The sequence below is a fragment of the Hyperolius riggenbachi genome, chromosome 1 (assembly GCF_040937935.1).
Source record: "Hyperolius riggenbachi isolate aHypRig1 chromosome 1, aHypRig1.pri, whole genome shotgun sequence".
Taxonomy (NCBI): domain Eukaryota; kingdom Metazoa; phylum Chordata; class Amphibia; order Anura; family Hyperoliidae; genus Hyperolius; species Hyperolius riggenbachi.
The window spans coordinates 430,986,232-430,999,694 of NC_090646.1; the positions used below are offsets into that span (position 1 = coordinate 430,986,232).

Below are 13,463 nucleotides of genomic sequence, written 5' to 3' on the forward strand. Positions count from 1 at the left end.
TCCAGAAAACATGTGCAGATATAAATAAAATCTGTGTGTGCGTGTTTGTTTTTCGTATTATGGCATCAGTGGTACATATGTCAAATGTAAAGTGTCAACAGTCACAGAAATAAGAGAAAATAGTAGCACCTTTCTGACCCACATGCTTGCGCCAAGCCAGTGACCAGGATGTGGAATATGTAGTAAGTTGGCAGCTAGAGAGATGATGTTTAATTTATCATGTTTAAAACCAAAGATGTATGAAAGCGTTGAGCTTCCCGTGCGGAAAAGGTTACCTCCATAATGCACCTGCCACAAAACCATGTTTAGCGAAAAGGACGCCGCGATTAGCGTCAATAGAGGGAAATTTAGGCGCTAAACTTGGGGCTATTGCTGTATCTTATCGGGCGCCTCCTTGCGCCCAGATTTTCCTGTATTGCCACTAATCGTGGCTTTTATCATTGGAGCCTATGCGTGGCATCCTTCTTTCCTATTTGCTCTGTGCGCCCTTTTTTCTTGATTTGGGTTTTCTTAGTCTTGTGAATTGCTTCACACAGGTGCTGTGTGCACATTACAGACTGTGTTAGATTGAGGTCATTAGAAGCCCAGAATGCGGATGCTGAGAGGCACTGGTGTTTTAGAGCTCAAACGGTAATGCTGGTAACAAGGTTTGACAACCTTATCAATGAATATAATCCACAGTGGCACGCTCACAAATGTGGTTAGCATACTCTGGTGTAATGCGCTTATATTGCTTTCTATAAATTGCAGTGCTATTTCACAGGTTTGTGTCCTTTCATAGGCTTGCACAAAATACAGCAGATCTCCAGAATGTCACTTCAATATGTTTTAATAGTAAATGATCTATTCTAGATATTTACTCACCACGCTCACTAGTGGTGCTGTACAATGTTTTTTTTATATGCTTGAGAGAGATTGGAACCTGACATGAATGGCTTGCATAACATTTACGTATCCCCAAAGCTTAAGGCGCAGGTGAGGGAGCCAGGCTTCATGGTGTTTGCCTTTGTGAATGAGCCGTACGTTTGTTTTTACAAATGTTAGCTGCTGGACTGAGCAAGCACAAGGGCAGAGGAGAACTAATAACTCTTGTGTTTTTCTAGGTTAAGTGGTGCATCTCCCTTTCTTGGTGAGAGCAAGCAAGAGACGCTGGCTAATATATCAGCTGTTAGCTATGAATTTGAAGAGGAGTTTTTCAGTAGCACTAGCAACCTGGCCAAAGATTTCATTAGGCGGCTGCTTGTCAAGGATCCAAAGTAAGTATTTGTGTCAACAGGGTTATTGAGTGTGAACAGAGTAAAACAAAAGGATAATGTATTTTGAACAAATGTCATGGCATAAGCAACCTGCTGAAGAGAAGGCAACTCCCATTACATTTCATGGTTTACCATTAAAGATCAAAACAAATGATTTGTAATGTTATATGTTAATGCAGTGTTTCCCAAACCTGTCCTCGCGAACCACCAACAGTGCATGTATTGCAGGTGACCTCACATATGCACAGAAGGGGTAATTAGTGTCTTAGCTATGTGGATTTAACTAACTGTGGATTTCCACAAAACATGAACTGTTGGGGAGTCTTGAAGACAGGTTTGATAAACAGTGTCAATGTAAAGCAAAGTACCCCAAAGTAAAGACCCCGATATTCGGCACAGGCAGGCGCATAGTCCATGCCGGATACTTGTGCTTGCCGGTTTCTTGAACTGGCATTAAATGCACTAGGATGTGCAGGATGCATTGAATATGGCGCCTGGACAATCTGTGAATAGTGCCTGCTCTAAAAACTTTTCTGTATAATAAGAAAACATGGTTATGCTAATTATGGCTAGACCTATGTGACAGCAATAGTGGCTAGAAAATTGATACGGCAAACATACCCTGAAGGTAGCCATACACTGGTCGATTTGCCATCAGATTCGATCAACAGATAGATCCCTCTCTGATCGAATCTGATCAGAGAGGTATCGTATGGCTACCTTTACTGCAAACAGATTGTGAACCGATTTCAGCCTGAAACCGTTCACAATCTGTTGTGATGGTGCCACCGCTCCCCGCCCGCCCGCATACATTACCTGCTCCGCTGGCGCAACTGCCCCCGGTCACCGCTGCTCCGTCTCCGCTCTGGTCTCCAGGTCCGGCATGCTTTACTGCTTCCTGCCCGGCAGGAAGTTTAAACAGTAGAGCGCCCTCTACTGTTTAAACTTCCTGCCGGGCAGGAAGAAGTAAAGCCTGCCGGAGACCAGAGCGGAGACGAAGCAGCGGTCACCGGGAGCAGTCGCGCCGGCGGAGCAGGTAATGTATGCGGGCTCTATTGCGTCGGGCACTCGAACGCCGCTAGCGACGCGCTCCCTACCCGCGGGCGATCAACGGTAATTTTCCGCATGGAGCGATCGACGGGATCGGACGAAATGGATCAAAATTCGGCGTGTAGCGGGAACGATGTGACAGCAGATTCGATCCCAGTGATCAAATCTGCTGTCGATCTGGCGGGAATCGGCCTAGTGTATGGCCAGCTTGAGAGTCATTCCATTTTAGTTTATCTTATGAACTGTTAAAACTGAAATACAATCACTGTTGGTGCGCTCCTATACAATGAAAAGACAGCGCACAAGGAGACTCTGGGCCAGATTTATCAAAGCAATTACCAACAGTTTTTTCTTCTTAAACCGTTCTAACCAGCAGAGGGAACAGTTCTGCATGATAAATAAGTAACTTCTTAAAGAGGAACTCCAGTTAAAATAATCTAATAAAAAAAGGGCTTCATTTTTACAATAGTTATGTATAAAATGATTTTTGCCAGTGTTGTAAAATGTATCACATGGTGTCAGTTTTACTGCTGGCAGGTGATGTCAGTAAACCGCTATTATTTCCCACAATGCAACAAGGCTCTCATAGTGTGATGTCAGAACCATGGTCCTGACATAACACTGTGGGAGGGGTTTCACTACAATATCAGCCATACAGAGCCCCCTGATGATCCATTTGTAAAAAGGAAAACATTTCTCATGGGAAAGGGGATATCAGCTACTGAGTAGGATGAAGTTCAATTCTTGGTTTCGGATTCTCTTTAAATCCTACTTAGTAGCGGCAGTTTAGTGTGAATTTCTAGAACTGCACTGTTAAGAAAAGTCCATTCCTAAACTGCTGCAGAATAGGAAGTACTTAATAGCTCCTTCAGGGCTCAGCCACACTATAAGCACTTTTCTAAGCGCTTTGTGATTGATTAGCGCTTTCTGAGCGCTTTTTAAAACTTTCTCCCATTCACTCTCATTATTATTGTGGCAAAAAAGAGTAAAAATCGACAGGATCGTGTATGCAAAAAAATCTTAAGTTTTACCACGATTTTAATTAAAAAGTGAATGAGTGAAATTTTTAAAAAGCGCTAATCAATCACAAAGCGCTCAGAAAAGCGCTTATAGTTTGGATCCAGCCTCACAGATTGTGCAGGCTAGACATGATTTGTGAAGTGCTCCTCCCCCCTGCTGAATCCTGTGAAGCAGTTCTGTGCGCTAACCCTCCAGTGATGGGCATTGATGCAATACAGCAGATGTATTGGTTACCTCAGCAACAGCAATTTCCCTCCCATACTGCACTGTCTGAGAAACCTTCCTAGAGCCTCCTATTTATGAACAGTTTAAGAAGGAAACTGCACTATTTTGTGATTTCTAAATATGTCTGAGACAGTTCTACATGGATTTCTAAAAACCTACCAATATTTTGTCGCAGACACTCTTGATAAATGCGCCCCCCCCCCCCCCCCATCCAAAATGACAGTTCAACATCTAATTAATAACTATATTTAAAGAGTACTTAAACTGACACATTATATGATGAGCTAAACCTTGGTACATATATCCTATCCTACTTGATAAACCTGTAAATAAACCAGTACTTTATCTGTGCAGCCGAGGCAGCAACCGCTCTCCTGAAAATTAATTAGGCAAAATACCTCTATCTATCTGAACAAACACTCCTGATGACCTTTTGAATTAATTTTTTTTTTTTTTTTAGCACCATCATCTTATTTCCCTGTGGAGGATCTAAATGGACCAAATTTTATGTAGCACTGACACTTAAAGGATACCTTAGCCCTTAATTAATTCTGTAATTGATGTCGTGTGTGTGTGTGGGGAGGTGAGCATAGGCTTACCATACCTCCGGTGGCCCGGCGTCTGTCTCCGTTCATTTAGGAAAGGTCCCGGTCTAAAGCAGGGGTCGGCGCAACCGCAGTATGTGCGCTCCCATGGAAAGATATAGCTGTAGCGCTCAGTCGCAGGTGCCCAAGCAAATAAACTGTGCGTGCAGTATGTACAGGTCAGAGGGCACTCATGACAGCTACATCTTCCCATTGGAGTGTGCACACACTCCCGAGGACATACTGTGGCTGTGCAGGCCTTGCTGACCACTGCTTTGGATCGGGACCTTTTTTAGATGAACGGAGACAGACATCTGGCCATGGGAGGTGCGATAAGCCTATGCGAACCTCCCACACATGGCGTCATTTATAGAATTCATTAAACACTTCGGTATCCTTTAAGGGTGCAGTTTTAGTTCATGGTGCCACTTAAGGCTAGGTTCACAGTGGGACGCAACAAAAATTTGTACCGCACATTACCGCTGTGCTAACATCGCATACAGACAATGAAAAATATGCTTCCCTGTATCTGTTAACGTGTGAGTTTAGAAGTAACGACTGCATGCAGTGCATTAATAATGCTACACATTACACATTACACTGTAACACTAACACCGCACTGTAAACGTCTCATAGACTTATAATGCTGCTTACCGCACTGTAAGGATTTTATAACGCACGACCATAACGTCCCACTCTGAACCTAGCCTAATGCTAGGTACTCTGCATGCAATTTTCTGACAGATTTGCTGTCAGATTATTTCCAACATGTCCGATCTGATTACAATCAATTTTTTTGAATGATTTTCCATAGAAGTGAATGGAAAATCGATCGGAAATCATATCGGACGTGTTGGAAATGATGATAGTAAATCTGTCAGAAAATTGCATTTTGTATACCTAGCATTGAGGTTTAGAATTTAACCCCTTAAACAAATAAGAATATGAGACTGCAGGGAAGTTCTATTTGCTGTGCACTACTACACATACAGTTAATTTATATTATAAGTTTATTTTAAGTTCAGGTTTGCTTTAAAGCATTATTTCTCAACCCTGTCCTTAACCTTCCTGGCGGTAAGCCCGAGCTGAGCTCGGGCTATGCCACGCAAGAGGATATCTCAGCCCCTGGTGGGGCGATTCGCCCCATTTAAAGTGCTGTACGCACAGCTAGCACTTGGCTAGCCGCACGTACAGCTTGATTGCCGCACAGCGGCGGAACAGGGCCCCCGCCAGAGCCCTGCGCTGCCTGGACCAATGACTTTCGGGCAGCGCTAAGGGCTGGATCGATCGTCGGTCCATGACGTCATTCCGATCGTCGCCATGGCAACAGGAAAAGCCAAACGGGAACGTGTTATATACGCTTTGCCCTGTTTGCTATTGATGCCGGCGACGATCGCACTAGAGGGACACATGCGCCCTCTAGTGTTGTTTCATGTAGCTACCACTCTGGTAACTTTACATGAAACAAAAATAAAAAAAAAATGTATTTCTGCCTATTTGGCAGAATTTATTAACCGCCAGGAGGGTTAGAGACACTGAAGCGAGACTAAATCTCGCTTCAGCTCTCATATATATATATAAAACGCCGCTATCCCGCGGCTAAACGGGGGTCCCTTCACCCCCAACCCACCCCCCGCAAAAGCTGGTCGGAAAATGGTCGCTGGCTGTCTCTTCCTGGAGGCAAGGGCTAACAGCTGCAGCCCTGCCTCCCAGCGCGTCTATCAGCGGCGCATCGCCGCCTCTCCCCCGCCCCTCTCAGTGAAGGAAGACTGAGAGGGGCGGGGGAGAGGTGGAGATACGCGCTGACAGACGCGCGTGGGGCAGGGCTGCGGCAGTTAGCCCTGCCCCAACCAGGAAGCGCTCCCCCGCATTACGGAGGGGGTTTGGGGGGACAGGGACCCCCGTTAAGCCGCGGGATAGCGGCGTTTTAGCAGTATCTATACTATAGCAGTACTATATATGAGGTCTGAAGTGAGATCTATTCTTGCTTCAGACTCTCTTTAAGGACCCCCAACAATGCATGTTTTACAAAAAAAAAAGAGGGTTAATGAGCTCTGTTGATAAATCAATTCACCTGTGAATGTTTGTGGTTTTCTGCAAAACATGCACTGTTGGGGGCAGGGGCGTAGCTAGAAATGACTGGGCCCCATAGCAAAAAAAAATTATGGGACCTTCCAACACTACGGACCTCGGACCTCCCACCCAAACATTTTGTAGGGAAATCTGATTTCCCCACAAAATGCAACCAGATTGTCATCCGATTTCCGTACAACATGCAACCAGATTGTCGGCAGATTTCCCTACAATATGCAACCAGATTGTCGGCAGATTTCCCTTCAATATGTAACCAGATTGTCAGCAGATTTCCCAACAAAATGCAACCACATTGTCAGCAGATTTCCCAACAAAATGCAACCACATTGTCAGCAGATTTCCCAACAAAATGCAACCAGATTTTCGGCAGATTTCCCAACAAAATGCAACCAGATTGGCGGCAGATTTCCCCACAAATTGCAACCAGATTGGAGGCAGATTTCCCAAAAAAATGCAACCAGATTGGCGGCAGATTTCCCAAAAAATGCAACAGATTGGCGGCAGATTTCCCCACAAAATGCAACCAAATTGGTGGCAGATTTCCCCACAAATTGCAACCAGATTGGGGGCAGATTTCCCAAAAAAATGCAACCAGATTGGCGGCAGATTTCCCAAAAAAATGCAACCAGATTGGCGGCAGATTTCCCCACAAAATGCAACCAGATTGTCAGCAGATTTCCCAACAAAATGCAACCACATTGTTGGCAGATTAACCAACAAAATGCAACCAGATTATCGGCAGATTTCCACACAATACGCTACCAGATTGTTGGCAGATTTCCCCGCAATATGCAACCAGATTGTCTGCAGATTTCCCCACAATATGCAACCAGATTGTCTGCAGATTTCCCCACAATATGCAACCAGATTGTCTGCAGATTTCCCCACAATATGCAACCAGATTGTCTGCAGATTTCCCCACAATATGCAACCAGATTGTCTGCAGATTTCCCCACAATATGCAACCAGATTGTCGGCAGATTTCCCCACAATATGCAACCAGATTGTCGGCAGATTTCCCCACAATATGCAACCAGATTGTCGGCAGATTTCCCAACAAAATGCAACCAGATTGGCGGCAGATTTCCCCACAAATTGCAACCAGATTGGAGGCAGATTTCCCAAAAAAAATGCAACCAGATTGGCGGCAGATTTCCCCGCAATATGCAACCAGATTGTCTGCAGATTTCCCCACAATATGCAACCAGATTGTCTGCAGATTTCCCCACAATATGCAACCAGATTGTCTGCAGATTTCCCCACAATATGCAACCAGATTGTCTGCAGATTTCCCCACAATATGCAACCAGATTGTCTGCAGATTTCCCCACAATATGCAACCAGATTGTCGGCAGATTTCCCCACAATATGCAACCAGATTGTCGGCAGATTTCCCCACAATATGCAACCAGATTGTCGGCAGATTTCCCAACAAAATGCAACCAGATTGGCGGCAGATTTCCCCACAAATTGCAACCAGATTGGAGGCAGATTTCCCAAAAAAAATGCAACCAGATTGGCGGCAGATTTCCCCACAAAATGCAAGCAGATTGTTGGCAGATTTCCCCACAAATTGCAAGCAGATTGTCCCCAGATTTCCATACAAAATGCAAGCAGATTGTCCCCAGATTTCCCCACAAAATGCAGTATATGTAGTTAGGTCTATAATGGGCTAACATTAATTACCTGGAGGGAGGGTGGTTGGGCAGGCTGGCACACTATTTGTGGTGCAGGCACTGCTCTGGGTAGGCAGTTAGGTAGCTGGGTGGGAGGGTAGGGAGATAGGTAGACGGGTGGGAGGGTAGGCAGATAGGTAGTCAGGTGGGAAGTTAGGTAGAAGGGTGGCAGGGTAGGCAGATAGGTAGCCAGGTGGGCACTTAGGTAGCCGGGTGGCAGGGTAGGCAGATAGGTAGCCAGGTGGGCAGCTAGGTAGCCAGGTGGGCAGTTAGGTAGCTGGGTGGCAGGGTAGGCAGATAGGTAGCTGGGTGGGCAGATAGGTAGCTGGGTGGGCAGTTAGGTAGCTGGGTGGGCAGTTAGGTAGCTGGGTGGGCAGTTAGGTAGCTGGGTGGGCAGTTAGGTAGCTGGGTGGGCAGTTAGGTAGCTGGGTGGGCAATTAGGTAGCTGGGTGGGCAATTAGGTAGCTGGGTGGGCAATTAGGTAGCCGGGTGGCAGGGTAGGCAGATGGGTAGCCAGGTGGGAAGCTGGGTGGCAGGGTAGGCAGATAGGTAGCAGGGTAGGCAGTTAGGTAGCCGGGTGGGAGGGTGGGCAGTTAGGTAGCCGAGTAGTTAGTGGGGTAGGGGCCCGACTCCTATCCCCCCTGCCTCACCTGGGGTCCCCCCTCCTTCCATCAGCGGCGAGAGAGCGGCATATACAGGAAGCTCCAGCGGGGTAATCAGCCGCTAGAGGTTCAGCTGCCTCCCGGGCTTCGGTGTCTACTCTCTGTATTGCTGGTCGCAATAAACCATGAAGCGGTGCGAGCAACAATACAGAGGAGACACCGTAGCCCGGAGGCTGCTGAACCTCTAGCGGCTGATTACCCCGCCGGAGCTTCCTATATATGCCGCTCTCTCGCTGCTGATAAAAGGAGGGGGGACCCCAGGTGAGGCGAGGGGGGGGGCCCCGGCCGGCGGCTTTAAAAAAAAAAAAAAAAAAAAAAAAAAAAAAAGGTCCTCTCAGAGCTGCGGGCCCCCTGTGACGTAGGGCTGCGCGCGGGGCCCCATAGCAACGCTATGGCTGCTATCCCTCTTGCTACGCCCTTGGTTGGGGGTCCTTGAGGACTGAGTTGAGAATCACTGCTTTAAAGGGTACCTGAAGCGAGACAAAAAAGAAAAATAGTTACATACGTACCTCAGTAAATGGAGGCTTCTGGATAATCTAGATTGGCTTCCCTGATTTTCTTATACACCTCTGTTCCTCCTCAGGGACCTTTGTTAAATATTTGACATTTAATGTGCACTGCGCAGGCACAAAGTACGGGCTGCGCTTGCACAGCAGCACGGAGTTGCTTATGGACAACTTTTTCCTCCATGTGCACTCTACAGCCAACTCTACTATGTGATCAGGCTCTTACATGGAGGGAAACAGGAAGAGGGTCCCAGTTTTCAGAGGAGAGGTCATGGAAATCGGAGCCTTTTTTTCTTCTTATGCTTTTAGGTTTGCTTTAAACAGTAGTATTATTTTTAAAAGTATGCCTAGTTGGTAATTCTTTTTAGCAATGGTTAGTCAGGGAATCTTGTGATGTGAAGTGGGTATGTGCGTTTTTCATTAAACTATAGATATTTGTGCTAGGGCTCATTCACACCAATAAACGGGAAAAGGCATAGAATTCTTCTTCTTCTTTTTTTTTTGCTTTGCACTATTTAAGCAGGTCACAGTTTAATGACTTAACTGCATTCACTTCTGCACAACAATGCATACAGCAGTCTATTTGAAAAATGCAACATGCAAATGCATTAGTGGGAATGCTTAAATGTGTTCAGTTTGTGCTTACGGTTCACAAAAAACGTGTATGCCCATCGCAGGCAACACACTGTGTGTATGAGCCCTAAGGTAACATAATAACATCTGACAAACTAGTATTTGCACGACTGAAAATTAAAGCTCTTTATGACTAGGTTTTCTAAAAAAACTTAAATTTTTTTTTAAAGGAAAAGAATGACAATTGAAGACAGCTTGAATCACCCATGGATTAAGGTAAGTGTAGAATACATCCTGAGTGCAGCATGCAGTGTGTTACTGATTCTCTTTTACTTATTAGCATTTTGACTCTCATTTGTTTATCGGTTTGCTCTGAAGTCACTGCGTTGTACATGGGTATTGCTAGGACCCTTGAAGTGGCACATTTGGGAGAGAATATTTGTGATGCATGTAGAGAGATGTGTGAAAAAGTAGGTGTGGTTAATGTAAGTGTACGGTTTTAGTTTATGCTGCCAATTTTTTTTATTTTTTTTTTAGTATTTCACGATAGTTATAAGAAAGACGCCATTCAAAAGTCCAGCCAGCACCAGCAGTTTCATGAAATTAAATTTCACTTAAATCTTCATGTGTACATAGACACTAAATGTAGCAAATGTAGACTCAAGTCCATGGTGAAGTAAACAATAGCCCAATTCCATGCATTTACAAGATCAGCTATACCTCAGAAAGTACACTTTCATACCGCTATTTTAGGTGTGTGTCCATCTTCAGGCCAAGAATGCAACACATGAACACATGTCCAAAACAGCAGTACACTAGCATCAAGAAAAACTCCCATGCACATTTGATGTCCTGCCACATGAAGTCTGGACTCTAGTTCAGGTGTGTTTCTTCAAATTACAGTTAATAGAAACTCAATTACAAAAACTGCATTAAGTATAACTGAACAACAATGGAACTCAACAAATTCAGTATGAGAGGAACCCAAAAAAACACCGTAAGGCAGGGAAAATTTCAGTTTAAGAGTACTTCAACTCTGTACTTTATTTTCAAATAAGTTATTTGTGTGTAAGGTATTTGTGTATCTTTACTTTGTCTCTGAGCAGACCCATACCTCAGGCTACATCACTTCCTGTATGCAGACTTGTTAGAGTTTTTAAGGAAAGGGACCATACAGAAGCAAAGTAATGGTGTCTAGTCAATGCTTTGGAGGACAACATACAAAACAGCTGTGAAGTTCATTTCCACGAATATTCCTACTTTCTTCTGATATGCTCTCAAGCCTACAGGCAGGAAGTGGGAATGTCTGAGGAATGGAACTTCACAGCCACAAAGTAAAAGTAAGTAACTGATTACATTTTAGGGGACAAAATGCAAATACCCTTTGAGAAAAACAGGACATCTAGTGTCCAGATATACTTTAAACATAATATTTAATTGGTGCAGGAATCTCTGTGACTAAATAGTTGACGCAAACACTTTTGACATTGATATAGCGGTAGTGGGAATTAACCATAAGGGAGCAATAGACGCTAATGAGCGGGTTGTTCTACAGCATCAAAATAATGATGCTAATTATTGATAGTGTTCAAAACACATCCTATTAGCTTTATTTAATTCTCTACTTTGCTCTGTTGGTATGCAAGTGATATGAGATTTGGCAGGAAGCTAAATTACAACTGGAGCGAGTGAGCGCTGCAATGAACAGCACAGCTTTATTGATGGAGTTAATATTAATAACTGGCAGCTTGCTTTCCTCTTAATTTCCTCAGTGAAGTCTTGGGAGAAGCTGAACTCCATCTTACCTTGCAGCTTATTACACTGGTAATAACTGGCCTATATTCTTCCCCCAGATGTCCTATTGCCGATCGTGGCAGACGCACAATAAAGCACATAAATCACGCATTTCCAACCTCCTTCCTATGCTTAAAGTGATCTTTTACAGTTTACAGCTTTTATAGTTCAGTGTGATTACTTCCATAAAAACACTGCAGTGTATGGAGCGTGATTATTTCCATTGTCAGGCATTTTCTTTAGTGAGTGCTTTTATACAAAACTCCCCCTGTGGGTTGCACAGAAGTTTCTCACTGTGCCTGATACTTCTTACAGCCTAAAGATACTCAGCAAGCACTCAGCAGAAAAGCCTCTGCAGTCAACATGGAGAAGTTCAAGAAGTTTGCCGCTCGCAGAAAATGGAAAGTAAGTGTTTGTCATTTGTTCCTGTTGCCTTACTTTGTAAACCATATACCATTTCTATGAGACTTTCCTAAACCTTTCTCACTTCTTCAGCTACAGAATTGCATACAGTGCTGAATGGAATACTGAATGTAAACAAAAAAGTGTTCGTGCTAAAAGCAGTCACTGTATTTTTGGAGTACTAGGAGAACCTATTCACTGATTGCGGACCAAAGGCTCTGGTCCCTTTAAGGACCAGAGCCTTTTTACTTTTGCACTTGCTGATTACTGTGATTGGCTCACAGTGACCAGGAGGTCAGGATTAAATGAAAACTGCTCCTGACCGAGTTAAGGAGCAGTTCTGTGACGGCGGGGACAACCCATGTTTGAGATCGTGTAGGGTTAAAACTATGCTGCATTAGGGTTAATGTCATCTGAATACACTGTATTATATTTCTATAGATACGTTTTATAGACTATAGTACCCAGGATGGTGGAGTCTGACTCGGGGAGTCGGAGACGGGGCAATTTTTGGGTACTTGGAGTTGGAGTCGGGAGAAAATGCACAGACTCTGACTCCTAATGAATTTAAACTGTAATTAAAATAGAAAATATGATAAAATGTTCTATTTCTCAGATAATGGTCCACAAAAATGAAATAAACCAATCAAAAAATAGTTACTTGTGCTGCTTCAATAAAGCAGTCCCCGTATTTTTAAAGTCAGATACACATATCCGATTGTGACTGTATATATGATGTGTACACAGGAATCTCTTATATATACACTAAACATCTGTGCTGTAAGAATAAAGCCTGATGTGTAGCCGTGTCACTAATAGAGATGGTCAATGAGATGGAAATAATTCTGCGTTGATGCTGGTTTATGCAAATGTACGCACTCCCTTTGCTCATGAAATCAAGTAATTTGATATGTTGTTAAAATTTGGTTTGGTGACTATGAATTAAAGGGTACCTGAGACGGATGAAAAGAAAAGTTTTATACATACCTGGGGCTTCTTCCAGCCCCCTTCAGGCTAATCCAGTCATTGTTGTCCTCCGCCACCTGGATCTTCTGCTATGAGTCCTGGTGATTCAGCCAGTCAGCGCAGTCTGGCCACGTGCCGCTCCCACAGCCAGGAACATTTTGCACCTGTGCAATGGTGCTGCACAGGTGTAGTACACTCCTGGCGGTGAAGTGCATTCATGCACACTACGCCCGAATGGCTCAAGTACCTGGACCCATAGCAGAAGATCCAAGTGGCAGAGGAGGACAGCGAGGGACTGATTAGCCTGAAAGGGGCTGGAGGAAGCCCCGGGTATGTATAAAACTTTAATTTCATCTGTCTTGGGTTTGCTTTGTTACACAGTAGTACTATACTCTACATATGCACGCCCCACAGAGGTGCAGGGAATCCACTGAGAATGTTGTGCAACATGTACCCACAGTTATATTGCCTAGAGCCTGATCCATGTTCAGATTGTGCATAAAGAATGTGTAATAGAGGAAGAATCCCCTCATTCCCCTGCAGAGGACCTGCACATCACTCTTACATGTACAGTTACATTTCCTAGGGCCTGATAGATGTTCTTTGTTCCTGTTTTCTACAAGTACTCTTACCAAGGACTAGTTTTAGTCTATGA

The 13,463-nt window shown here is 44.3% G+C and overlaps 1 protein-coding gene across 1 annotated transcript in view; it reads left to right on the top strand.

Moving 5' to 3' along the window:
* DAPK1 (death associated protein kinase 1) overlaps positions 1–13,463 on the top strand; it is a 264,648-nt gene that overhangs the window by 176,145 nt on the left and 75,040 nt on the right. Inside the window, exons 8-10 of the mRNA XM_068237212.1 lie at positions 1,104–1,256; positions 9,877–9,922; positions 11,756–11,845. Coding sequence (XP_068093313.1) covers positions 1,104–1,256; positions 9,877–9,922; positions 11,756–11,845 — 289 coding nt within the window. The remainder of the gene's footprint in view (positions 1–1,103; positions 1,257–9,876; positions 9,923–11,755; positions 11,846–13,463) is intronic.